Source organism: Aethalodelphis obliquidens, unplaced genomic scaffold (genome assembly GCF_003676395.1).
Source record: "Aethalodelphis obliquidens isolate GAN/ISIS:26980383/991018 unplaced genomic scaffold, ASM367639v1 scaffold33, whole genome shotgun sequence".
Taxonomy (NCBI): domain Eukaryota; kingdom Metazoa; phylum Chordata; class Mammalia; order Artiodactyla; family Delphinidae; genus Aethalodelphis; species Aethalodelphis obliquidens.
Window position 1 is genome coordinate 11,097,876 of NW_020837977.1, and position 27,153 is coordinate 11,125,028.

At 40.7% G+C, this 27,153-nt stretch overlaps 1 protein-coding gene across 1 annotated transcript in view; it reads left to right on the plus strand.

Annotated features, from left to right (window-relative positions):
• The first annotated feature begins 1,635 nt into the window (after positions 1-1,635).
• CYP7B1 (cytochrome P450 family 7 subfamily B member 1) overlaps positions 1,636-27,153 on the plus strand; it is a 181,442-nt gene continuing 155,924 nt past the window's right edge. Inside the window, exon 1 of the mRNA XM_027128006.1 lies at positions 1,636-1,923. Coding sequence (XP_026983807.1) covers positions 1,811-1,923 — 113 coding nt within the window. The 5' untranslated portion in view covers positions 1,636-1,810. The remainder of the gene's footprint in view (positions 1,924-27,153) is intronic.

The following is a 27,153-nucleotide window of genomic DNA, read 5'->3' on the forward strand; positions in this document are numbered from 1 at the left end:
AGTTGTCTAAGAGATGATTCTCACCTTCTATAGCAGGCCAGACAGACATAGACAGAAATAACTCAGATAGAGAGGGAAAATGTGATGGAGTCAAAAGCAGAGACAGTGTTAAAAGTACAGAGGAGGGAGAGATTAATTACAAGAGTAAGGAATAATTTCTAGAAGGAAGTGGTATTTGAACTGGGCACTGACAGGTAGGTAGCATTTTAGTATTTAGGGGAGAGAGGAAACTTTTTCAGGCAGAGAGAATGTCATAAGCCAAGGTGTGAAAGGGCTGATTGTGAGGGACACTGTGGCTCCAGCTTTCTTGTATATGGAACTGTCCTAGCCATGGGAATGGAGACAAATTGTGGAGACTTCTCACTGCAGGATGAAGATTTATCTCTATCACAAAGGCAACCAGTAAGAGTTTCGAACAGGGTCAAAGCTGGATAGGTCTGTGCTTTAGGGACGTGGCAATGGAGAGGATGGGCTGGAAAACTCAAAGGTCGGAGGTACGGAGACCAGTTGTGAAGCTGCTGTAATAGTCTTGAGAACTGCGCAAATAAAATCTTGCATAAAGGAAAGAACACAGTGGCACTGGAATACCCTTGGTTAGAATGGTTTTGGGTTTTTTTTGTTTCTTTTTGCCGTACGTGGGCCTCTCAGGTTGCGGAGCACAGGCTCCCGGACGCGCAGGCTCAGCGGCCATGGCTCACGGGCCCAGCCGCTCCGCGGCATGTGGGGTCCTCCCAGACCGGGGCATGAACCCGTGTCCCCTGCATCGGCAGGCGGACTCTCAACCACTGCGCCACCAGGGAAGCCCTAGAATGTTTTTTAATTACTTATCAACCGAAGACCCAGGGTAAGTTACCTTAACCTGAGCCTCATTATATGTTCTCTAATACATTGCTAAAACTTACGTTCCAAGTTTGGTGTGGAGAGTAAATACACATGTGCGAAGTAATGTGAATGGTCATTACTCAGGAAAAGACATTTTCAAAGTTTCTCCCTCATCCTTTCTAAGGACAACCTGCGGGGCTTGTACCACTTATGTCGTAGTACCTTAGCGTCGTTTTGCAATAGCTCGTTTCCTCTGTCTTCTCTCTTCCTGGATGGTGTGTCCCATGGGGACTCCCGGAGGGTCCCGGCCCAGCTCTGGGCCCTGTCTTGCCGGCCTCTGGGACTGGCCTCGGCGCCCAGCAGGCGCGGGGGCAAGCAGGGAAGCGCGGCGTGGAAGCGGGGGCGCGGGCGCGCGAAGGGCAGCGCGGGCGCGCGGGCAGCCCGCCGGCTGGGGGCGGGGAGGAAGGGGCTGCCGAAGAGGTCGCCGGGGCCAGGGCGCAGCGGGCACAGTCCCAACCCTCTTCGAGGGCCAGCGCGGTCGCGGGGCGCGGGCGAGGGCATGACGGACCCGAACGACTCATTTCCAACTCCGAACTGAAATCCCCTTCCCTCAGGCCTTCAGCGGCTCGAGCTCGGGAAATCCTAGCCCCTTTCCCCCTCTTCTCTAGCCCTTCTTCCTGCCCCGGGGGCGGGGGGGCGGGGGTGGGCGGCGCGCAGTTTTCCAGAGGCGGCCGGGCGGGAGGCGGTGGCCGAGCGGGGCGGTGCGCATGGGTCGGGGGGGAGGGGGTGGGCCGGGGGAGGGGAGTCCGGGAACTTTGAGACTCGGCCCCGGGGGCCCTCGGTGACATTTCAGGCGGCGCCTCGCCAGGCCAGCCTCCCGGGACCCTCTGCCGGCTGCAGACTCGCCGGCCGCGCAGCTCGGAGAGACACCCCAGGCCGCTCCCCGCGGCCGCGCGCGATCCGGACGGCGGAAGACGTGGCCGCGGGCATGGGCAGCTTCTCGCTGGAGCCGTGGCTGCCGCGGCCTCTCAGCCCCCCGGGCCTGGTCCTCGCTGCGGCCCTGCTGCTGCTGGTACTGTATCTGCACGCCCGGCGCACCAGGTAAGCGCCCGGCCGAGCAGCCTCGCGCCTGGGTCACGCATGCGTCGTGGGCCCCGCGACCGCGCGCGACCCAGATGGTCCAGGGAGCCCCTTCCATGACTGCGGGCGCCGGCGTCTCTGGGGGTCGTGTGTAAAGACAAAGGCTCCGTCTGCCTCTTTCCCAGGCACACGCACACGTATGCAAGCGTGGGGACCAATTCGATTTGCTGCTCGGGCTCGGTTGTAGTCTGCCCTAGGTTTGCATTATAAGTTATGCATCACGCATGGCTTCCAGACATGCTTCGGTGCCTCGTTACAGTGAGTTGATGCTTTGTGGCCTAGCATTCATAGAGTATTTCAGGAGCGGAATTTTCTTTCTTTTCATTCCACTAAAAGCGAAATGTTTTAGGAAAATGCCAGTGTAAGGTATGAGCAGTACCTCTGGGTGCCTGTCAGTGCCTCAGTTTACCACTGGTCCGCATCTGGAAAAATGCACCTCATGGGATTTTTGTGAGGACTTAATGAACTTATAATGTGTATTTTATACATTTACTCCGTTATTTTCATTAGAACAGAATAAACAACATATTAACACCAAAACCCAGAAGTGTGTCACTTCATTATCTGATTTGAAATGTGGAAGGAGAAACAAGAGAAGTTCAACATTAAAGCACTCACTTTGAAATCACTCATTGTCTTTTCTAACCGGGTCACTTTTCATACTATCAGGTTCTTCTTCATAGCTTTTTTTTTTTTTTCCTCCCTTGTTTTTTGTTTTTGTCTGATCATCTGGGTGGAGTGTGTGGTGTCATTCCCTGAGGTAGGGCAGGTCTGGAGGGACGTGTTAGATAAATAGTGAAGTCTGTGTTTCTGGTGCTCAGTGGCGAGGTCCGGGGAGGATATTTAATTATGAAAGTCACAAATATGAAAATGGAACATAAAATCATGAGTATAGATTGGTCACCTTGTGAAAAAGTTTGATGGAAAAGTAGGGGGCCTGGGCCACTCTCCTTGTTGAAGAGTCTGGCAGAAGAAGAAGGACCACCAAAGGAGACTGAGAAGGAGGGGCCAGTGGCATGGGAAGAAAACCAAGTGAATGTGGTGTCCCAGAAGCTAGGTAAGGACATATTTAAACAAGTAGGGGGAGTTACCTGTGTCAGATGCTGCTGAGAAGTCTAGTGTGTTGAGGACAAAGGACCATCAGAGTTGACAAGATGCAGAATTGGTAAGAGTGAAGCTGAGAGTTAATGGGCATGGTAGCCTGTTTGAAGTGGATTGAAGTGCTGTCTGTCCTACAGTAGCTAAAATTTTATATTCAGACAAGAGTGCAATGTAGTATTGTTTCATATCTCTTGAGCCAGTCATTCCAGTAGTTTTATTTAAAGAAATTGCTCCTGGTGAAATAATCGTGAAGGTCCTTAAAGATTTCACCAGCTCAGTGCTCATCAGGGCTGCTTATAATAGTGAAACATTAGGAAAAAACCCTAGATTTCTGAAAAATATTGGTTTAGTTAAAGAAATTCTAGCATATCCGAGTAGTAGAAAGTTATGTAGCCATAAAAAACTATAATGTAGACTATATGAAGACATAGAAAGCCATATTCAAGATACATTAAGTGAAAAAAATTTAAAAACACCGTTCGTATACATGGTGTCCATGATCTCCAGCCAATGACTGCTAGGAACACACCTGTAGTGGAACAAGTTGAGTTATTGTTTATGGCAACTAGAAGGAACACATGCCATTCATTCTGGGTAAAAGAGTGTAGAAAGGACCTATTTATGGCATTTGGGTTTGTGTTATGTGATTTGGGGGAAGGTTCCAGGAAGCAAGCTTTTGCTCTGTTGGTAAGAAACTCTCAGAAAGCTGGGGCTGGTCTATGACTGGAAACCTTAATCTCCTCTATGAGGCAAGAGGAATGCTTTGAGGCTGAATCAGTAATTAGTAAGTAAGCAACAGACTCTAGAATTAGCAAGGTTTGGGGGATATTTGGTCATTTTATTGACTTAGTATTCATGATTTTTGTCAGTATTTAGACATGATTATGGATTGATCTCGTTTTTGACTTTATAATAGTCACAGAGTGGCTTTCTTTGATCACTTAAATGTTTGTTATTAAGAATGGCTTAATGTTTGTGCAATTGTTTCTGTTCATCAGAAGAGCGAAGTGTGGTAGCTACTGTCAACTGAAGAGAAATACAGAACCTAAAAGTTGTGAGTTATGTTGTATCCCGGAACCTTACTGAAGACTATATAGCCCAGAAGACAGCCTCTCAGGTAGCTCTGAGGAACTGTTCCGAAGAGGCAAGGGAGGCGCCAGGATATATAGGAGTTTTTGCTGGAAAAAAAAAAACATCATACAGTTGAACATCAAAAGATTACTGCTGATCACAAAAAAACAGACATTTCAAGTTAACGATTTTAGTGCTTTTCTACGTATGGGAAGGTGCAAGAGTCCAGGCTCATTGAAATGATTTCTTATATATGTATCTTCACTGCCTGGGGCCAGCATCCTGTTTTTCTCCATCCTGAATTCCCCCCAGAGTGCCCCACACGGTCAGGGGTGGCTACAGTGGCTGGTGGCTAGACAGCATTTTGTTTACTAGAATGGCAGGCAACACTTTTTGTCCGCATTAGGAGTGCCAAGCAGGCATCTCGATGTCAGGGGTTGTGTTTATCTTTCTTAAAAATATAAAAGGCTGCAAGGATATACCACAGACATTTGGGGGGGGGGCAAATTTACATACAGTGAAATGTGTAGATTTTAAATGTACCGTTCGATTAGTTTTCATATATGTAGACACCCGTGTAACCGTCACCCCAGTCAAGAAATAGAATATTTTCTCACACCTCTTTCTAGTTAGTCCCCACCCCTGAGCTCTGATTTAGTTTTGCCTGTTCTTGAACTTCTTATAAATGGGATTATGCAGTATCTTCTTTTGTGTATGGCTTTCTTCTGTCAACAAAATGGTTTTGAGATTCACCCATGTTGTTGCATATATCAGTAATTCATTCATTCTGTTTCATTGCAGAGTAGTTTATGTTCTCTCTATATATAAACTGTGGTATATACATGTATATATGTACTATATATATATATATATATATATATATATATATATATATATATACTACATTTATTATGTATGTGTGTGTGTATGTGTTTACTACAAGTTGGTCATCTATTGTCCTTTTAATGGACTTTTAGTTATTTCCAGTCCGGGACCATTACAAATAAAGCATATGTAGACATTCTTTTACAAGACTCTTTGTGGACATATATTTAGTTCCTTCTTGGGTTAAAATCCTGAAACCTATGAGAAGGTTGATGGATCATAGGGTAAAGACTTATACTCACACCCATTTTGGAAAATGCCATTTTTCCAATGTAATTGTACTTTTGTAACACTTCCACCAGTACATACTATATGAGAGTTCCAGTTGCTCGCTATTTTCACCTATGTCTGATGTGGCCAGTCTGTTAGTTTATAAACCCTATCTTTCTAGATTCTGAATTTTATTGTCTTCCCCTGAAGAGTGTTGCATTTTGTTTTAGTGTGCAGATGTATTTCTGGCCGATTCTCTTGAACTTGGGGGAAGCTTAGTTTTATCCTTTATAAAGATGAGTCTGTGGAAAGCTCAGCATATTTACCAAGCTTCTTTTCTTTGATGGGATTCAAACCCTAAACTCCTGTCTCCCCAGCAGTGGGCAGCAGCAGAAATCTCTGCTCAGTTCTTTGAATATTGCAGCTGATGCTTTCCACAGGGCTCTTTGAAGTCTCCTCCACAGATGTACACTTCCAGGTTTGGCCAACAATTTGAAGGGTGTCTATATGCATGTTTTTCTAGGTTTCTCTTCTTGACTTCCAGCCACTTCAGTATCCCAAACTCTTGACACCTCAGTCAGTAATATTGTAGCTTTTTGCTTGAGTTCCAGCTGTCTCTCCCCCTTGCAGACGGGTCAGAGGAAATGCTGTCTACCCTGGACTTAATTCATTATGGGTCTGTTCTTTAAGGGTTGACTCCCCTTCAGTATCTGCCTTCTTTTGCTTGTTCTCTAGTGCATTTAAATCATTTTTTGTTTGTTTGTTTTGTCTTTTGCTATCTGTGAAAATGTTAGGTTATTTCAAGCTATCTCACCATTACTGGAACCCAAACCCAGACTTCTAACAGTGATTATATCTAGGTGATATCTTTTTTGTGAAATGATTATTATTTCCTTTTTCATGCTTATATTTTTAGATTGTCATAATACATACGTATTTCTTTCATAAGACAAAAAGAATGATACATTTAAAATAAAACTTTGATAAATTCTTTTAAAATGTTTTTAATCATTTTTTTCTTTTTAGAAGAACCAGCATTCGGGGTCAGTGTAGTAATAGGATTCTAACTTAGAAGATAAGATTTGGGTGGTGCTAGGAAGCCCAGTTCATTTCCAGAAAGTCATGATATATATATGATATATATATATGTGGATATATATATAAAATATGAAATATGTTTTTGTCCAATAATTAGATACATGTTTTTAAAAAATCACTGTTTACTAATAATAGACTTAAATACAGATACATACTTTCCAATTTATTTTAGAAGACAACATCATATAAAAGCAGAGTCTGTAGCAAGGCAGAGTTGAAAACAAACACATCTCTACTATTCTTTCCCTACCTCCCCATCCCCTGTAAAAAGGACAAAAATCAGCCCTACCAAAACAATAGAAAATAAATATAAAATAGTTAAATTATTTTAAATAAATGAAATAAAAATTGGCACTAAATATTATGCTTCCTGAAGAGCACACTTAAAACAGAATTAAAAGTTTATAATGAATAGGGGAAAGTGTTTACAGAAAGTATCATGGGGAAAGGACAATAGCACACATTTTTTAAGCTTACAGCTCGGGATATGAGAAGTCTGAAATGGGCCTTACTGGCTTCAGTTAAGGTGTCGGTAGGGTTGCATTCCTTTTGGTGGGTCCAGGAGAGAATCCATTTCCTTGCCTCTTCCAGCTTCTTGAGGTCACCAGAACTCCAATCTCTGTTTCAGACTCTGACACTCCTCTTTCTTTTTTTTTTTAAAGAAGATGTTGGGGGTAGGAGTTTATTAATTTATTAATTTATCTTATTTATTTTTGCTGTGTTGGGTCTTTGTTTCTGTGCAAGGGCTTTCTCTAGTTGTGGCAAGCAGGGGCCACTCTTCATTGTGGTGCGCGGGCCTCTCACTATCACGGCCTCTCTTGTTGCAGAGTACAGGCTCCAGACGCTCAGGCGCTGTAGTTGTGGCTCATGGGCCTAGTTGCTCCGCAGCATGTGGGATCCTCCCAGACCAGGGCTCGAACCCATGTCCCCTGCATTAGCAGGCAGATTCTCAACCACTGCGCCACCCGGGAAGCCCTTGCCTCTTTCTTATAAGGACCTTAGTGACTACATTGAACCCACCCAGATAATATAGGATAAGCTTCCCATCTCAAGTTCCTTAATTCAGTCACATTGGCAAAGTCCTTTTTGCTATGTTAGGTAGCATATTTAAGTTAGGGATTAAGGATTAAGAGGTGGGCATAACAGCAAAGGGGACCATAAATAAGACAAAAAGACAGCCGTCAGAATGGGAGAAAATATTTGCAAATGAAGCAACTGACAAAGGATTAATCTCCAAAATTTATAAGCAGCTCATGCAGTTCAATATCAAAAAAACAAACAACCCAATTCATAAATGGGCAGAACACCTAAATAGACATTTCTTCAAAGAAGACATACGGATTGTCAGCAAACACATGAAAGGATGCTCATCATTAGAGAAATGCAAATCAAAACTACAATGAGGTATCACCTCACACCTGTCAGAATGTCCATCATCAAAAAATCTACAAACAATAAATGCTGGAGAGGGTGTGGAGAAAAGGGAACCCTCTTGCACTGTTGGGAATGTAAATTGATACAGCCACTGTGGAGAGCAGTATGGAGGTTCCTTAAAAAACTAAAAATCGAACTACCATAGGACCCAGCAATCCCACTACTGGGCATAAACCCTGAGAAAACCATAATTCAAAAAGAGTCATGTACCACAGTGTTCATTGCAGCTCTGTTTACAATAGCCAGGACACAGAAGCAACCTAAGTGTCCATGGACAGATGAATGGATAAAGAAGATGTGGCACATATATACAATGGAATATTACTCAGCCATAAAAGGAAACAAAATTGAGTTATTTGTAGTGAGGTGGATAGACCTAGAGTCTGTCATAGAGCGAAGTAAGTCAGAAAGAGAAAAATACCATATGCTAACACATATATATGGAATCTAAAAAAAAAATGGTTCTGATGAACCTAGGGGCAGGAGAGAAATAAAGACACAGTCGTAGAGAATGGACTTGAGGACACGGGGAGGGGGAAGGGTAAGCTGGGATGAAGTAAGAGAGTGGCATTGACATATATACACTATCTAATGTAAAATAGATAGCTAGTGGGAAGCAGCTGCATAGCACAGGGAGATCAGCTCAATGCTTTGTGACCACCTAGAGGGGTGGGATAAGGAGAGTGGGAGGGAGACGCAAGAGGTAGGGCATATGGGAATATACATATGCATATAGCTGATTCACTTTGTTATACAGCAGAAAGTAACACAACACTGTAAAGAAATTATACTCCAATAAAGTTGTTAAATAAATAAATAAATAAATAAATGATTTGAACCCAGGAGAGGACACCTCACAAATGACATCTTCTGGATGACATCAGAGAGAGTCCCCCTCCTTCGGAGATTCAAAGGGTCCACATTCTGTGACTTCTGAATAATCTCTCCCAGTCATCTTCCTTAATAGAAAATGGAATTAACAGCGACCATACAAGGTAGATACGAGAAGCAAAGTGCATGAGAACCGTGAACACGTTTTGTAAAGTGTGAAGTCACTTGAAAGACAGTTGGCTTGGACAATTAGGCTTCCTTTGTTCTTCCCAAAGATCCTTTTCTCTTAGTTGCTGTTTAGGGGGAAAAAAAGTGGGATGAGTTTCCTTCCCTCTTTCATCCTTCTCCCCCAACACATAAATCCCCACACCTCCAAAATGCTGTAATTGGTAAAAAATAAGATTTACATGTTTTTAAGATGAATTTTAGTCAATGTAAAAATTCAATCAGTGATTATTTTTGAGTTATGAATTGTCAAGGTTATGTAGGTAACACGTTGTTTTGAAATGTTGGTTTGTTGACATAACGGTATCACACAAGTCAATTTTCTTCTTTCTAATCACTTAATTACTCCCCAAGGTGGCCCCTGGTGCCCCAGGTCCCTCACATTGTTACCATTGCCTAGAAAGCGAGAGGAACTAGGTTGTCATCACTAGTGGGTGTTTTTCTTCTTTCTTCCCTTTTTCTTATAAGAAAATGTAGGATAAGGATGTGGGCAGCTGAAAGCAAAGTCATTATCTATTCAGAAGAATGCTGATTTAACAGGTGGATTTTTATGTTTTTACATAGGAGGTGATAGGGACATCTCCAGGCACATTTGTGATTCTTGATTAAATGACTGATCAATTCCTGCAGGGTGCTACTCTTACCTTTACTAAGCTGCGGAGTTTGGATTGGTCTTGTTACCATTTGAGACATTTCAGGCTGCATCACTATTTTATTTTGTAACTTAAAAAAAAGAGTTCCTGAAGATAGAGAGTATTCCCACTATGTAATTAGTGGAACAGGTAAGTTTTGAAAAACACATACGTTGCTGTTTAGTTGTGTGTCATTCAAAGTGACGATTCTGGAGATTAAGTTTTTCACACTTAATCTCCAGAACCTGTGAATAAGTCACTCTGCAAAGTGGAATGAAGGTTGCTCATCAGCTAACCTTAAAATGGGGGGTGATACCAAACTATTGGGTGGACCCAGTGTAATCACACACTAAACCTGGAAGAGGGAGGCAGGAGAGGAGGTCAGTTGACTATTGCTGGCTCTGGAGATGGATTAAGGAGTGCCAAGGCCAAAGAATGCAGGCAGGCTCTCGAAGCTGGGTAAACAAGGAAACAGATTCCCCTCTAGAGCCTCCAGAAAGAAATCTCGCCCTGCTTACACCTTGATCTTAGCCTAGGGAGAGCCATTTTGGACTACTGGCCGACAGAACCACCCGATAGTAAATTAGGATTGTCTAAACCACAGATTTGTGGTAATTCGTTACAGTGGCCACAGAAAGCTAACACAACAGCCAGATCCCCCGTACTCTTTGCATTAAACTATACAGCCTCTTGCAAGAAGTTTCAGAGAGCAGAAAAGACTGGGACTGGAATCACTTTGCTGGTGGCCCACGAGGAGCAGGATAGAAGGCAAACATTTGTACATACTCAGTGTCTACGCTAATACATAATAATTGGAGAATTTTTGGTCCCAAAGTTCGCAGAGTACCACGAGCTATTCATTGATGTCTCTCTTCCTTATCCATCAATTCACAAGTAAGGTTTGAATGTTTGTTATGTATCCATGTAACTCTGTGCATCTTTAAAATCTTTTGGAAAATGTGATGTGGGCTGCAGGCATTGAGGTGCATCCCTGCTCACTGCTACCCACAGCCTGGAGGAGAAAGCCCAGGGTGGCTCTGAGGAGTGGAAGGGGTCCGCAGTAACAGGACGCTGTACTTCACTGATTTCCCCAAAATCAGGTGAGCAGAGAGAATCATCAGCTGCAGAGGAAAGATTAACGGCTTCTTGGAGAAGAATATTTTTGTACTTTATCCAAAGTAAAACCCCACTGAAACGACTTCAGGTTACTGTTCTGTGAAAGACAAAGGACAAAGTTATAGAATGCCCCTTTGCTGAATAAGAGAAGGTGACATCTATTATATCGTGCATTTTTATAGCTGAAGCGCTCATTTTATGGCTTTGGCATTTTTTTCAACATAGAAGGATTTGGGATGGGATCATTTTTTTTGTCTGTAGGAAAGTGGAAAGGATTAATTAAGTCTGTAATTGCTTAATACAAAAATTAATAGAAAAAAATTAATAGAAATTTTAATAAAAGTACAACTATAACAGGATTTAAATCCATTGTCATTTCTCCTCATAACTTTGTCCTAAATAGTTGATAATAATGAAGAAGAAACTATAAAAGCTTGACTTCAGTTTTAGCACTAGCACAATACCTGGCCCTGAGTAGGTCCTCAGTGAATACTTGTTATAAGAATGAAGGATGAATGAATGGGTTTGGTGCAGTAATTGTTATCTATTTCCAATATGAATATTTTAGAATTGGAGATATTGATATCAAAATATACAAACTGTATACAAAAATGATAAATGTCATACATATCAATTTTCTGCCACTTTGATTAGAAAGTGAAGATTTCATAAGCAAATGCTTACCTATCATGAATATTTACAAGTGGAGAGCATATATTGGTTCAATGATTATTCTTCAGTATAGACCTGACTGAAAACATAGCAACTGGAGTGCAGTCAATTCCTAAAATTCCTGCTTCTGAAAATTCAGAGTTTAAAAATACGTATTGTTAACTTTCAGCTTTAGGTTCTGGATTTGTATAACTGGGCTTACGTTTCTGCTCCCTGGCGTGGGTGGACAGTGTGCTTTGTTGAACAGATCAGAGCTCCTTTGTGAAAGGGCTGAGCCTGGTATTGGTTAATCACATAGATTCACACACATTTTCATCTTTGGTACCCTGAACACTAATAATGGTGGGATGATTACTGATAAATATTAGAGACCAGCATTGCTCTGGTGAAAGCATTGCTTTGTATTAGCTGTCCCTTAGAACTGTGGTCCCCAAACCCCTTTATCCCAGAAGACAGGTGGCTTGTTGTTTGGTCATGTCTAGTGGTGACACTGTGTTTTGGCAGTGCTGTACTTTGGGGGCAGGATGTGAAGGGATTAACATTTTTGGATGATGGATAGTTACCTGGATTAGCTACTACGATATTGTTGACTTTTCAATCTATTTTTGTGTGTTGAGTATGAAGTCCTACAGAATTGTTTTTGACTTGTAATAATGGCGGCCAATACTTTTGAGCGCTTCCTATGTGCCCGCAAGACACTGAGGCAAGTACTTTATAGCCATTATTAGATTTAATTGATTGAATCCTCCCTCAAAATAACTTTCCTCATTTTACAGAGGTAAAAAAGTAAGTCTTGTTTAAATAATATTCCCAAAGTCATACAACTGGAATACTGTGCAGTTAGGGTTCAGATCCACAGTGCTTGACTTCAAGTCCGGCCATTTAACAACATTTGTGTTTGTTGTTTTACTTTTTAAGTTTTCTTGCAATAATGTTCTGGCATATGCCCTTACCCTTGTCTGAAAACGAAAGTATTGAAATCTAATATGACTTTAAAGCATTTCTAGTAGAAATTTAACTAAGATATGAATACGTACATTTGGGCTTTTAAAAGAAGGATATGTTAAGACCGAAAAAAGCAGGCAGTACTAGCCTGCTGTCCTCTCCTTCTGACACTAGATGGTATGAAAGTGATTTGTTGGGCAGTGTGAGAAAACACCTGTTTTTCCTCATTCCATTTACTGGCGCTTGCACCCAGTCGCTTTAATGGCTTAGCAGAGGATTTGAGGTTCACCATGTGTCCACACTGTCCTTTGTTCAGATACAGTAGAGAACAGGACGGATCATGCCGGACCCTGTCTGTCTCTCTCTCTCTTCCTCTTTTAACATACACAAAGCTGTATATGTTAATGTATACGATTTGATGAATTTGGAGATAAGTGTACATGAATGAAACCATCACCACCACCTGTGCCATAAACATATCCATCGCCTGCAAAAGTTTTCCCACCCTCTTTATTATTGTTATTAAGGACACTTAATATCTACCCTCTTAGCAAATTTGTAAGTGTGTAATACAGTATAAACTAGAGGCACTATGGTGTACAATAGATCAGTAGGACTTATTCATATGGTATTACTGAAATTTTGTTATCTTTTGACTAATACCTCTCTGTTTTCCTCTCCCCCATCCCCTGTTAACCACTGTTCTACTCTCTTCTATGACTGTTTGAGATTCTTCATATGAGTGATATGACATAGTATTTGTCCTCCCGTGTCTGGCTTATCTGACTTAGCATGATTTCTTCTAGGTTCATTCATGTTGTCACAAGGGCAGGATTTCCTTCTTAAGGCTGAATACTATTCCATTATAAGCATAAACCACATTTTCTTTATCCATTTGCCCATCGATGGACATTTAGGTGGCTTCTGTGTCTTGGGCTATTATGAATAATGCTTTAATGAGCATGGGAGTGCAGATATCTCTTTGGGACCCTTATTTCAATTTTTGGGGATATATACCCAGAAGTGGAATTGTGGGATCATATGGTAGCTCTATTTGTAGTCTTTGAGGAACTTCCATACTGTTTTTTATCATGGCTGCACCAGTTTACATCCCCACCAGCAGAGTACAAGAGTTCCCTTTTCTCTTTTCTCCACATCCTTGCCAACACTTGGCTTTTTTTTTTTTTTAATATATATGTAATAGAGGTGTGAGGTTATATCTCATTCTGGTTTTGATTTGCATTGCTCTGATGATTAGTGATGTTGAGCACCTTTTCATATACCTGTTGGACATTTGTATGTCTTCTTTAGTAGAATGTCTATTCAGTTCCTTTGCCCATTTTTAAATCAAGTTATTTGGTGTTTTGCTATTGAGTTGTCAGAGTTCTTTATAGATTTTGAATATTAATTCTTTATCAGATGTATGGTTTGCAGATGTTTTCTCCCATTCTGTAGGTTGCTTCTTCATTTTATCAGTTGTTTCCTTTGCTGTGCAGAAGCTTTTTAGTTTGGCATAATCCCACTTGTTTATTTCTGCTTTTGTTGCCTGTGCTTTTGGTGTCCTATCCAAGAAATCATTGTCAAGAAGCTTTTCCTCTGTGTTTTCTTCTAGGGAAGACTACCTCTTGACACAAAGACTAATGAGCAGGTTGAGTGTCACACCTTAATCTTCTAGAAAACTTGTAAAAATTGATTCAAGATCACTGTTTTCCAAAGGAAAATCATGTTGAGGGAACCTGGAATCAAAGGGAAGGGATACTTTCACCCTCTGGGAATCAATTAAAGATAATTGAGTGTGTTTCCCATTTTAACAATTTTTCCTAAATGGATTCTGCAACTTGTGTGTCACTGCTGCAGTTATTATTGCACTTAGAGAAGCAGCATTAAATATTGTGTGAAAAAGTGTTACAGACAGTTCAAATATTACTTGATGTAGCAAAATGTAGGTGTTTCTGATATATCTCTTGAATGCTTTCAGGTCTATAGTGAACTTTCAATCTTGCTTTGGATTTTAGTGATGTTTTCCACACAGACAAAGAATCTCAGTCCTGTGTGCAGGATGTGTAACTTTGCCCTTATTTCTTTGTAGGCATACATGCAACTTCTTTCACTATGCATGCAGTGTATGTGTGTGTGAATATATAAATGTATAAATATATGTGTGTATATATGTGTATATATTTCAAACTAGTTCTACCCTTTTTGCTTGTCAGTGTGTTATACCATATGGTATAGAGCATCACGCCAAAAGATAAAAATATTCCTAGAACATATGAAATCACCAGTCAACTGAAGAAGGGTGAAGACGTTTGACCACAGCATTTGTGACTCTGATGCATTTGTGGGCCACAGCATAATGGCTTAATACCCCAATTCTAAAAACAGGACGTATTTTGAAGTTAAAGTGGCTCTTACTTTTTAAGGGAAGGAATCCAAAAGTAAAGTCTTTAAAATTTTTATTTTTCTAAAGGCATTGATTCAAATAAGTGTTTTCTTTCTATGTTGAAATTCTCCATATGTATTTACAGAACTTTCCCCTCTTATTTTAATCTCTAGATTTACCGTACAGGGAGACATTGGAGATGGAACCCACTCCATTGGTGGATGGAGTCCTTTGGTTGTAAATAACACAACCACTACACAGTTTTTTTTGGGTGGGATGTTTCAACCAAAAAAGAAAGGTACAGAAGATCAAATCCTACAGTATTCCTAGGGACCATGGAATAAAGTCATAATAACAATGTGACTCAAGGCTGTTTAAGCCCCAGCAGTAAGCAATAAAGGCTCTGCAGATGGTCTACGATAATGCCTTATTGTGCTACTCAGACTTTACTCATTTTACATCTCAGGTAGATTCAGGTTCCTTTGTGCCATATTGAATATTGTATTCAACTACTTAATTAAACAAAAATAGGGGAAAAACTTCAGCAGTTAATTTCCTAGCCAAGGATTGAATATATTTTTTACTAGAGAGATAAACTATCACATAAAATAGAGGAGGCGCCATTGCCATGAAATTTCTGGGTAGCAGTTCTGTAAATAGTTCTCATGTTATTTGATGAAGATCCAATCTTAATTTCTCATCTCTTCACTGATTATGATACTTATTCTTTTGTATTTAATCAGCTCTTCTAGTTGTCTTTTTCTTTTTACAAAATGGCCCTACCTGGGCTTGATTTTTACAGGGGGATCTATAATAGAATAGTCTTGCTAGACTGCATCTTAGCAATGCCATTCTTCATTTTATGATTTATGTTTGCATTCTGCAGTATCGTAGTTAACTTCTTGGACAGTGGTTGCCTTACCTTGAGACAAACATAGATCTCGAAAATGTTAAAGCAAAAGTCTTATTCCTGAAACATCTACATATTTTATTTGTTCTTGTGCTTTTCCCTGTGTTCACTAGAGATCTACTATAGAGCAGTTTCTTTAGTCCCAAATATAAGTTAATAAAGTTGAGTAGATAGGTACAGATGTTCTTAATTACATTGCTTTGGAAGATATATGAAAATTGCCTTCCACTTTATAGGCAACTATTACATATATATATTTTTTTTGCGGTACGCGGGCCTCTCACTGTTGTGGCCTCTCCCGTTGCGGAGCACAGGCTCCGGACGCGCAGGCTCAGCGGCCATGGTTCACGGGCCCAGCCGCTCCGCGGCATGTGGGATCTTCCCGGACCGGAGCACGAACCCCTGTCCCCCGCATCGGCAGGTGGACTCTCAACCACTGCGCCACCAGGGAAGCCCCGGCAACTATAATATTTTTAAAGGGCTAGTCTTTGCTCTTCTAGAAGCCAAAGTGACCGATTCATGTCAGTTTTCTCAATCTGCTTTAGTGGGACTAAGATAACTCAATCCCTCTTTGAAACTCTATATTTGTACTCTTTTAAGACAGTCATATTTGAGAAGAAATTCTGGCCAAATAGAACCAAAAGCTGAAATAATGTCTGTTTTTGGACTTTAAAGATTGTTACTGTCTTATAAAAAAGAACACATAACTGGAGTCTCAAGCAGTGTGTTTCTATGACGGGGTAAGAGGGCCTTTAAGTATTTCAGGGTGACTCAGGTTTGTAGGACATCTCATGACCTGTGTAATAAATTCAGAAAAATGCTAGGTTACTTAATCAGCTAAAATCGATCATTCTTTGTCAACAACTTTGAACAATGACAGTTTTCTAACTGTATTTAAGACATACATAGATTTCTTTTCAAATACACCCCCTTCCTTAGAACTGATTATTATCAATAAAGGAAAAACCAAGGAAGAAACATGCAGGGGTGTTGTTTCTGTCTGTCACAGGATGACTTTATTCATTTATTTATTTTTAACATCTTTATTGGAGTGTAATTGGTTTACAGTGTTGTGTTAGTTTCTGCTCTATAACAAAATGAATCAGCTATACGTATACCTATATCCCATATCCCCTCTCTCTTGCGTCTCCCTCCCACCCTCCCTATCCCCCCTCTCTAGGGGGTCACAAAGCACTGAGCTGATCTCCCTGTAACAGGATGACTTTAGAAAATGACCAGAATTTTGGCTACGTCCAAAGTATGCTTTTCGCAGGGTCTCTGAAGCCCTGGTGGGATCAAGTGAAGAAGAATCCACAGCAGCGCGTGCTTTCCTTTTTCACCTGCTATTTCCAAGCTTTCATTAGGATGGTACAGTCAGAACATGTACTGAGTATACTAGGTATGTAGTATGTACATACTTACAATATGTATCCCTATTCAAAGAGAACAAGGACCATGATATTTATGAAATCAGCAATAAAAATGAAACTCACCCAGAAGAAGAAATGGCATGATAACATTCCTCACTGTCTCTGAGCCTCAGTATTCTCATCTATAAATAAGGAAATCAGACTAGATAATCCCTAAGGAAATGATGTGATTCTACCAGGACACTGACATTCTCAAATTAAGCCCCCAAACTACATATATTTCAGCTCTACAGAAGGTACTGCTTCTCAAACACAGCGAGTCTCTTTCTGACTCCATGACCATACCCTTCTTTCTGCTCTTTTAGCCCCAGTGTAACACCTCCATCTCTCTGGAGATTTTCCAGATCTTTCCCACGCAGAGTTCACTGTCTCCTCCTCAGCCTCTCCCAGCACCTCAGAATTCACCTCACAATGTATCATAATTATCTGTGAATATGCATCGCTCCTCAGTCAGTGTGTCAGCAACTAGTATGATAATCAGTCTGCTTTTCATTCATCTCTGTGTCCTTAGCACCTAGAAAAAAAAGTGTCTGGTGCATTGTAGGCAGCCAATAAGTAATACATTAATAATTTAAAAATAGGACTTAGAGGATCATTGCTCATCATAATATGGAATTAAAAGGCTGTGGACGATTTTCTTTGTAGTCATGACTGGTTCACAAAATGCTGAGAAACCTGACATACAGTGTTGACTATGAAGGGCATGACCCATGATTTCACCTGAGTCAGAGCTAAGCCAGTTACTGGGAATTCCCCTTTGACATTTATAAAGTATAAGAATAGTTTCAGGGCTCAACATAGAAGCATCACAAGACTCTGAATCCCAGAGTAAGTTCAGGGCCATGAAAACCATATCATTCCTGAAGACTCAAAGAAACACTGTGTCTGAAAATTAGAGCAAGAGAGTTGTTTGAATGGGATTGAATAAGGACATTTGGAAATTGAAGCATGTCCCCATAACCCAGAGCAGAGACAAGAAGGCCATCTCAAGAAAAGTCAGCTGAAACTCTTGGCACAAAAATGAAACAGAAGAGAGTGAGGTACTTGACCATTTATTTTCGTTCAGGATACTTCAGATTGGCAATATGGCAGAATGACTAGGGCTTTAGAACCAGAGAGATAAGGAGTTTAAATACTAGCTCTGCTACTTATTTGAGGTAAGACTTTTCACAAGTTATTTTACCTCTGGAGATAGGAGTAGTTTTGGAGGCAGGCAGATGAGTTTGGAAAGGTTTCATTGCTCAGACACTTGAAGGAAAGCAGGTGTTCACTATTCAGCCAATAGTTGTTGACCTCCTACAGTATGGAAAACCCTGAGTAGAAAGCAGAATAAGATACCATTTTTGTCTCCAAGGAGTTTATAGTTGAGTTAGGAAGACATGTCCAAATAGGTCCCAGTCTTTAAATTTCACACTTTCCTACTGTATTAATTCCATATTACTTAACACCTATATTTGTCATTGTGTACACTCTTGTTTCTTCCACATGACCTTACGGCTGTGATTTGCACTGGGAGGAAAAGTTGACGCTGCTAGGGTCAACTGTGACTACTGATATGAATTTCTCAACAATCACCAAGGCAAAGAAATGGATTTTCCACCCAAATCCCTGTTCTTAACTCAGGAGTCTTCCCTTTCATGTGTTCTTTTCAGTTCAACTCAACAAAGATGTATTGGCTACGTACAGAGATGAAAGTTTCTGTCCTCAAGGAACCCAGAAATCTATAGAAATATACAAATAATCCAGCAGTTCCATTACACCGTGTGATAGGTAATCAGGATAGAACTAAGCCACAGAAAAGCAAGCGTTGATGATGGGGCTAGGTTAGAGAAATTCTTAGAGTAAAAACTACTGGACTTGGTATTGGATTGCACGTGGCTAGAAGGAAGGAGAAGGGGAGGGTGGAAGGATGACCCTTAGGGTGCTGGTCTGAGTGACTGTAACTGGGTCACTTGACAGGATAGAGACTGTTGAGGAGGACAGGGTTTGGGGCTAAGGGGAGGAGTCCACTGTTTCAGACATTGTGGATGTGCAGTATCTGGGATGCCGTGTGGTAGTATTATCTTTGGCAGTTGTATCCATGGACATGATTTTTTTCTTCAGTTCTACCTTCATGATTTTTATTGGTAGAAGGGACAGAGTGACCGGTAGGTTAGTAGAAATAGCTGTCAGGTCAGGACAGTTCTCCCAGCTGTCACATCTTCACCAGCATCTCATGTGACATATAAATGTTATCTGTGGGCAGTCAGATAGCTGAGTCTTAAGTTCAGGAGAGACGTCTGATTGTAGAGATAAACGTGCAGGTCACTGGCATGTAGATAAGAGAATGAAGGCAATGTGAGTAGATGAGATTAAAGGGGGAGTGTAGAAATGAAAGAGCAGAGGACCAAGGACTGAGCCTTGGGCACTCCCACATTCAGAATTTAGGGAAAAGAGGACTGAGAAGGGACAATGAGTGAGGTAGAGGAAGACCTTGAGTGTGGCGTCCAAGTGAAGAACGCACAAGTGACGGGAAGACAGCCTGGCGAACTCTGTCGGATGCTGCTGACGAGTAAGATGAGGACCAAGAGGTGACTTGAATTTATTGACATTGAAATTGGTGCTGATCTCAGCGGGAGAAGTTTCTTTGGGGTGGTAGAGCTGAGAACTTGTTTGGAGGAGGCTTAGTGGAAAACGGAAGGAGTGAAATTGAAGGCAGTGACTGCAGATAATCTTCAAAAAGTTTTGTTGGGGAAGGAATCAAATGGGACAGGAGCTGGTGGGGCACATTCAATTAAGGGCAAGTTGTTTTGGGTTATTCTTTTAGATTTATATAAGAGAAATGACAACATGTTTGAATACAAATGGGAATGATCCTATAGAAAGAGAAAACGATGATATAGACCAGAAAGGTGAGAATTTCCAGAGAGAATTCCTTGTGTTAATGAGAGGGATAGTGTATTAGTCAGGGTTCTAGAGAGAAGCACAACCAGTAAGATGAGTGTGTGTGTGTGTATGTGTGGTGTGTAATATATATTTTCTATGTAATATATAGAATATATACAGAATATATATATATATATTATATATATGCAGAGGGGTCAAAGGGGAATGCTCTGAGGGCATCATGCCCCTGCTTCCTATCACTCCCGGGGCCAGTTTCACTCCTGACTTTAGTTACGTGAGCACATTCCCCTTTAGCCAAAGCAGGTTGGGTTTCTGTCACTTGAAGCTGAAAAAGTCCTGCCAGTTGGGCAGGAAACATAAAGGAAAAAGGGGAAGGACCCAACTGACAAAAATTCTACTCTCCAAACAAATGGTTCTTAATTCCCAGTGTATCAGAATTATCGGAATTAAAGTGTATCAGTTTTTTAAAAAAATGATACTCAGATCCCATCCCTGAGATTCTGATTCATTTGGTTTTCAAAAGTCCCCATAAAATCCAATCTTGAAGCTGGGTAGAGAACGATAGTTCTAAATCCTCTCAACTAAGGTCTTTAGTGACAGCTTCAAATTATTTAGATGCTGCAAATTAATCTTTGAATTAAATGATCAATTAATTTTTGGATTACGTCTGCCTGCCACTGGGAGATTTATGGGGGAAAGAAGAGGTGTTCAGATTTCCCCTGGATACATTTTATAGCTCTAGGGCCCAGCCACGTGTGGAGCCCGAGGAGACCGGTGCTGGCCTGTGGGGTCCTGCACAGCATAGGAGTGACCCCAGGGGGCCGGGCACCGTGTGGACAAAGGTGTGGCCGCCCCTCTCCAGGAGCTCACCCTGGGGTTTTTATTTGTGTTATTGTTTCATGTTTATTGTGAGGAGTATATTGGTTTTAGATTTATGGTTCAGTAGTTTTATTCTTTATGGTAGTTGAACACTTTATTGCAAATTAAGGCTCCTTAAATAATTGCTGTGTAAAGTATGCGCTTTTAATAGGCATGTACAACAGGGCAGTAGAATATACTAGAAAGAGCTTTGGTCTGTGTGTCAGCAGAGCTGTGCTCGAGTTCTCTTCCCATCCTATCTCAGCTCTGAAATTCAGGGCAAGTTTCTCACCCTTTTTGTGCCTGAGGGTCCCCATCTGTGAACTGAGGGGCTCTAAGATCCACTTCAACCCTAAAACTCTATGACCTAAGCCATAGTTTTTTTCCCCAATTTATATGTCGCGATACAGAAGTGTTATATTTTTTTTGGTTTTATGACACTGTTGGCCTCACCTGTGGCTTATTTTCACTCCTTGTGATTGGAGTATCGCATGGTGGCCAGTGGAGAACGTGAATGGTCTTGACGACAGTCTGCTTTCCAACTTTCCAATGTGGTTTTTAGGGATGCATTGTGGTGAAAAGGGAGGGCGTCTGTTCACAGAACAATGTCATTGACCATACTAAACAATAAAGATGGGGTGAAGAAGAATGGGAGGAACACTGGTTCTTGCTGGACTTCTGAAAGGAAGGAGAGAGCACTGTTTCCGTGTTGTTCTGGGAAGACTTCAGGGAGGAGGTGGTGATTGGCCCAGTGTTACAGGATGAGCTGGATCTCAGTCTTCAGGGAGAACAAGACTTTCCCTTGTGTGGTAGGCTGGGGTGGTGGGATGACAGTGGAGGCATGGGCCAGCCAGGATGGATGATATTTGAGGGATGGAGGGAACAGATCAATTTGCCTTGGAGGAACAGAAGGAAAGACTGGAAATACAGAAAGTGCAAACTGCATGCCAGCAGTTGACACTATGGTGAAATGCAATGGATGGAACACATTCGAGTATTAACATTTAAATCTTTTTTTAACTTTTTATTTTACATCGCAGTATAGTTGATTAACAATGTTGTGTTAGTTTCATGTGTACAGCAAAGTGGTTCAGTTATACATATACATGTATCTATTCTTTTTCACATTCAGGTATTAATATTTAAATCTTTTTATGAAAGGTTGAACAATTAAAATGTAATGGGAAATGGAGACTTAGCAGGGGTTAAAATAGTCTTTAGAGAAAGGGAATGGCGTTTGTACGTCCCTCGGAGGACAGGCAGAGGATGATGTGAAGGTAGTCTGCTTCTGGGCTCTCTACTTTTGTATGTACGTCATAAACTTTTAATCTAACAGTGATATGCCTGAGAAGTGCTTGGGTGCCAAGAAGTCTATCCTCACTTCTCTTTTACAATCTTCCAACCCTTACTGAATCGTACCATTGTCTCAAGGTATAAAAACCTCTTTGGGGCTTCCCTGGTGGCGCAGTGGTTGAGAGTCCACCTGCCGATGCAGGGGACTCGGGTTCGTGCCCTGGTCCGGGAAGATCCCACATGCCTCGGAGCGGCTGGGCCCGTGAGCCATGGCCGCTGAGCCTGCGCGTCCGGAGCCTGTGCTCCGCGGCGGGAGAGGCCACAACGGTGAGAGGCCCGCGTACCGCAAAAAAAAAAAAAAAAAAAACCTCTTTGGTGGAGCGAAGAAAGTGAAGATTCAAAGTGTTTGTATTTGTCAAGACTGCTTTAATCAAGGCGCCGTACCACCCCCTCCCATGCATTTCTTACGGGATTCGATTCCAATTTGACTTTTTAAATTTAATAATGTATTAAAATGTGCAAGGCATTTAATTTGTTTTGTTCAATTGAGTGCTGCTAAAGATTTTATAATTTAATGATAGTTTAACCCAGAAGAACATGTTTAACAGAGTATGATGGTCATGATCATTAAAAACAATATTTAAAATTTTAATATACATAATACTTTTTGCAGAAATGTATAATGGGGTGACATGAAAAAAACTGGTGTGTAGCTAATACTTCCGTGCAACTAACCTCATATAGTCTGTAGTCTGTTTTGGAAAATCCACCAGGCATTAGAACCAGTCAGAGGCAGGTGATTCTTTTATTGAGGAATTTGTTTTGATTTGGTTTGATTTTTCAAATGGTCAAGTCAGGCATTTGGTTATATCTAAAGTCAAACAAATCTTTGAATTCAAGCATAGCCAATTATATAATCTTAGATAAATTACCTAACTTCTCTGGGCCTCAGTTTTCTCCTACATAAATTGGGGATAATAAGACATATCACAGTTTTGACTTGGGGAGTAAATGAGATATGGTGTTAAATGCTTAGTACAGTTTCAGGTACATGGAAGAGGCTCAGTCAGTGGATTCGCTTTCGCTCTCTCATTATATGTAGGAAACTCAAGCTGATTGCAGATCAATCATTAATTTAAATATGGCTTTAAAAAGTAACCTCACTTGGAAAATTATCACAGAAAAAAAAGGTGAATCCATTAGTTTTTTAAAAAAATAAAGATTGGAAACGCATCAGAAGAGCAAATTACAAAATAATTGCTCCTGGAAATATAAATAATACCTCTACTTCTCCTCTGCTATTTTAGATTTCTGTACATTGTTAATATCTGTCTATCTATCTACTTGCCTATCTACCTACCAGTTTCTTAATGTAAGAAATACCCGAAAAACATTTATTATTCACTAGTAATTATAACAGTGAATAGTAAAGTGGGGAGGGAAGTTTTTGGGGGGAAGAATACTGTGGAGTCTTTTGGTTAATTTAGGCTCATAAGATTAATGCATACAACAGTTCTCTGAAAGATGATTGGAAGGATTTGCACTTTTACATGAATGACGGCCACCAAAACTAGTTTCCTCTCAAAAAGGATATGAACTATTAAAATAGATGCCTTTAATACTGTGCAAACTTGTGCTATAGTAAACAGTTGGTAGACCTGATCACTGCGTCATTTAACCAAGGTTTCAAATGCAGTATGAAAATAAGTGAAGTAATGTACTTTTTAACCTATTTGTGTTATCTTCTCGAGCTAATTCCACCCAAGTATTAGTAATTCATTGTCTTAACTTCCTGGCGTGTAAGTTATTATCAGTGTTACAGAAATTCTAGAAATTTGGGGGGAGGCTAATGATTTGGTTAATATAAGTAAAATTGACAATTAAACATGTAACTGAAGAGGTGTCTGAAAAGGAAATCAATACGATCACTCATGAACAGGTAAGTTTATTCTCATATCGTATCGAAAATAATTGTAATACATCCCGAGTGACCCTTTCCAGACTTCTGTAGCTTTACAAATCATTCTTTAAATAGATAAAATTGTAACTATAATATTCTTCTTGATGCGCTAAAAAATCTACTGTAGTAGGTTTTTGAGCTGTAATTAGGATAACTACCATACTGTGTGACTCTCCATAAGCTGAATGTATATGTTCTGTGCTATCATTTATAACAGTTTGTGCAAACTAAAGAAATTTTCACATTTGAAAAATTTGGAAAGCAGTTCAGAATCTCAACTTTGGAACATGCCTGTCTTTCTCATTTCCCGCCTTCCTCATAAGCCCTGCATTTCTTCTCACCGTGGAAAATGCATAGGAACGAAAGGGTTGAAGACAGTACTGTACACAGTTCACACGAGGTCTTGTGAAGAAGATGGGACCACATCTTCAACCATATGGAGTGCTGGAATTTTTGGGAACAGCCCAAAATGGTAATCTGAAGTCTTATTTAGGAAACAAAACTTGTGTGACTAGAAATAGACCAATCTCTAAATATATTCTGGGTTATGTGCATTCGGGTAGAAACCACATGTCACTAAGTAGGGTTCTAGGTGGTCAACAGAGGGCAGGCATATTTTTTTACCTGAAAAAATGTGTCCACCAGTCCAGGAACTGATTCTACTCTTTTCTAATTTGATCATTTCAAGTCTTTTCTAACCTAGTGACAAATCTGTACTTATATATACATATTTTTAAATATTGTCAATCCCTTTGAGGAAGTGAGTGTTCATTTTAAGACAATTTTGATCATGAATTTTGACTTCAGAAATCTCGTTTCTACATTTTAATTTTTTAAATCATAATACCAAATATTCTGTGAAGTATTGATCCTCTCTTGGGCTTACACAGCTGAAAATAAAGTTGTAAACTATTGGGATTTTTATATTTTTTCCCCAAATAATCCATGTTACCTATGATATGTAGCTATGATAAGGTGGGTTCAGATCTCTAGACTTTCAGTCATTAGTATCTTTCTCATTTATTAGCTGCTTCCTCTTAAAGCAAATGATTGAACCACTCTGAAATTGTGTCCATGTTCATAAAATAAAGATTTTTGTATTTCATGATCTCTCAGACCTATTTCGGGTCTGAATTTCCATTTTCATAGAAGTCTGATATTCTTTACTCATATTATAGTTTGATCATTTTCCATATTTTTTCTTACAATTCATTGACCTGTCAGCCTCTGTTTGCTAGTTCTTATAATTTGGCATATGGTTGTTCTTTGTTGCTGACTTTTTTTTTTTTTCTAGTACATTTCTTGTGCAGTTGATGGATAAAAAGGGAACCCACCGGGATTTATTTTTGTAAAATAATGTAAAAAGTATAGATATTTGGAGATGTAAATGATTGTAAACAGCATGAAGCCCATCCATCAGAAAGAAGAAAAGGAATAAAATATACTTTTTACAGCTGTAAAATATGGAGATGGGGTTTACTTGCCAAGTCTACACAGCGAGTCACTGTGTCTGTACTTCCCTGCTCATTGTATTTTAAGATAAAAGCAAGGAAGAACAGAATTACATTTATTGAGTATCAAATATGTGTCAAATGTATTCTTAGGTGCTTCCATATATTATGTTATTAAATATTAAAGAAGTAAAAATTCTTTATAACACTGTGAAAAGAAATTATTATGCCCATTTTATAGAGGAGGAAAATGAAATCCACAAAAGTTAGGAAAGTTATTTCAAGGCTACAGCAGAATTGTTCCGGATCTTGATTTTGGTTTAGAAGCAGGATCTATGAATTCAGAAATGAGCAGGTTGATGACCTCTCACATTTTATCACGTAGACCCCCTTTTAGCCGTGACATCAGCAGTAATGTTTGTATTCTGATTAATCACTCGTTGTGACATTTAAGAATAAATTTTGGGGGACTTCCCTGGTGGCGCAGTGGTTAAGAATCCGCCTGCCAGTGCAGGGGACATGGGGTCGAGCCCCGGTCCGGGAAGATCCCACATGCCGCAGAGCAACTAAGCCCGTGCACCACAACTATTGAGCCTGCGCTCTAAAGCCCACGAGCCACAACTACTGAAGCCCACAGGCCTAGAGCCCGTGCTCCGCAACAAGAGAAGCCACCACGATGAGAAGCCAGCACACCCCCGCTCACCGCAACTAGAGAAAAGCCCGTGCACAGCAACGAAGACCCAACACAGCCAAAAATAAAAAGAGAGAATAAATCTTTGATTCTGCTGAGCTACAGCAATTCCAGATTTCTGTAGTCAGGGCTCCAGTCCCTCCCTCCATCACTGGGTCTGACCAGGCTGGGAGGTCACCCTAAGACTTACTGAACTTCCTCCACCTTCCCACCAAGGTGCTTTGGTGAATTCCTTGGTCAGCACTGGGGCTTGTCTTCCTAGAGATGGTCAGGATTGCCTGATGCCCCAGATGGGAGGCAACATAGTGTGACAGAGCAGGGACTGAGGGTTCTGCCTTTAATCTGGTAGGTGACATTGATCTCCTAGCCTCATTGTTTTAAAATGTGGGTTTGTTGTAGTATTATTCAGGTGTGGTGAATAATACCACACCGGGGTGGGGGTGGGCACACAGGGAAGCAACCAGCATTGGTCAGAGGTAGAGAGAGCAAGGGAAAAGCATGAGGAAGAGAGTTTATTGTGGTTTCAGAGGAAACAACAGCAAGGCAGGGCAAGCAGGCTTAGGATTGGCTAGTTTAGAATGATTTCAGCAGGCTCCGGGGCATAGGGGCTGTTGCTAGTTGTCTGGTGCCCGGCCCTGGAGTGATTAGGGCAGGGGGATAGTCACCCAGATTGTGAAAATCCAAGATAAAAGAGGTGGTTAGAGCTGTGGGCTCGAGTAATTGGTTTGCACATGAGAGTTATGCTTGCAGGTGAGCTGTCTATTATCTCTAGGAATTGGCTACCCCAGAGAGAGGCAGTCCCTTCAGTGTCAGCAAGTCCCTAGAAGTCAAAGCATCAAAAATACAGAGTAAAAAGACATGCTTTATACACTCACTAACCTTAGAATTCTTCATTTGAAATAAACACCAATATAAGTAATTATATCATTACTAATGTAATGTTTGTAATAATACTAATATTATTACTGGAAGCAGTACTGTGGTCTATTCATTATTTCATTGTATTCTCGCTACAATGAGGAATGATGTATAGATTATTATATACTTTTTACAGCTGTAAAATATGGAGATGGGGTTTACTTGCCAAGTCTACACAGCGAGTCACTGTG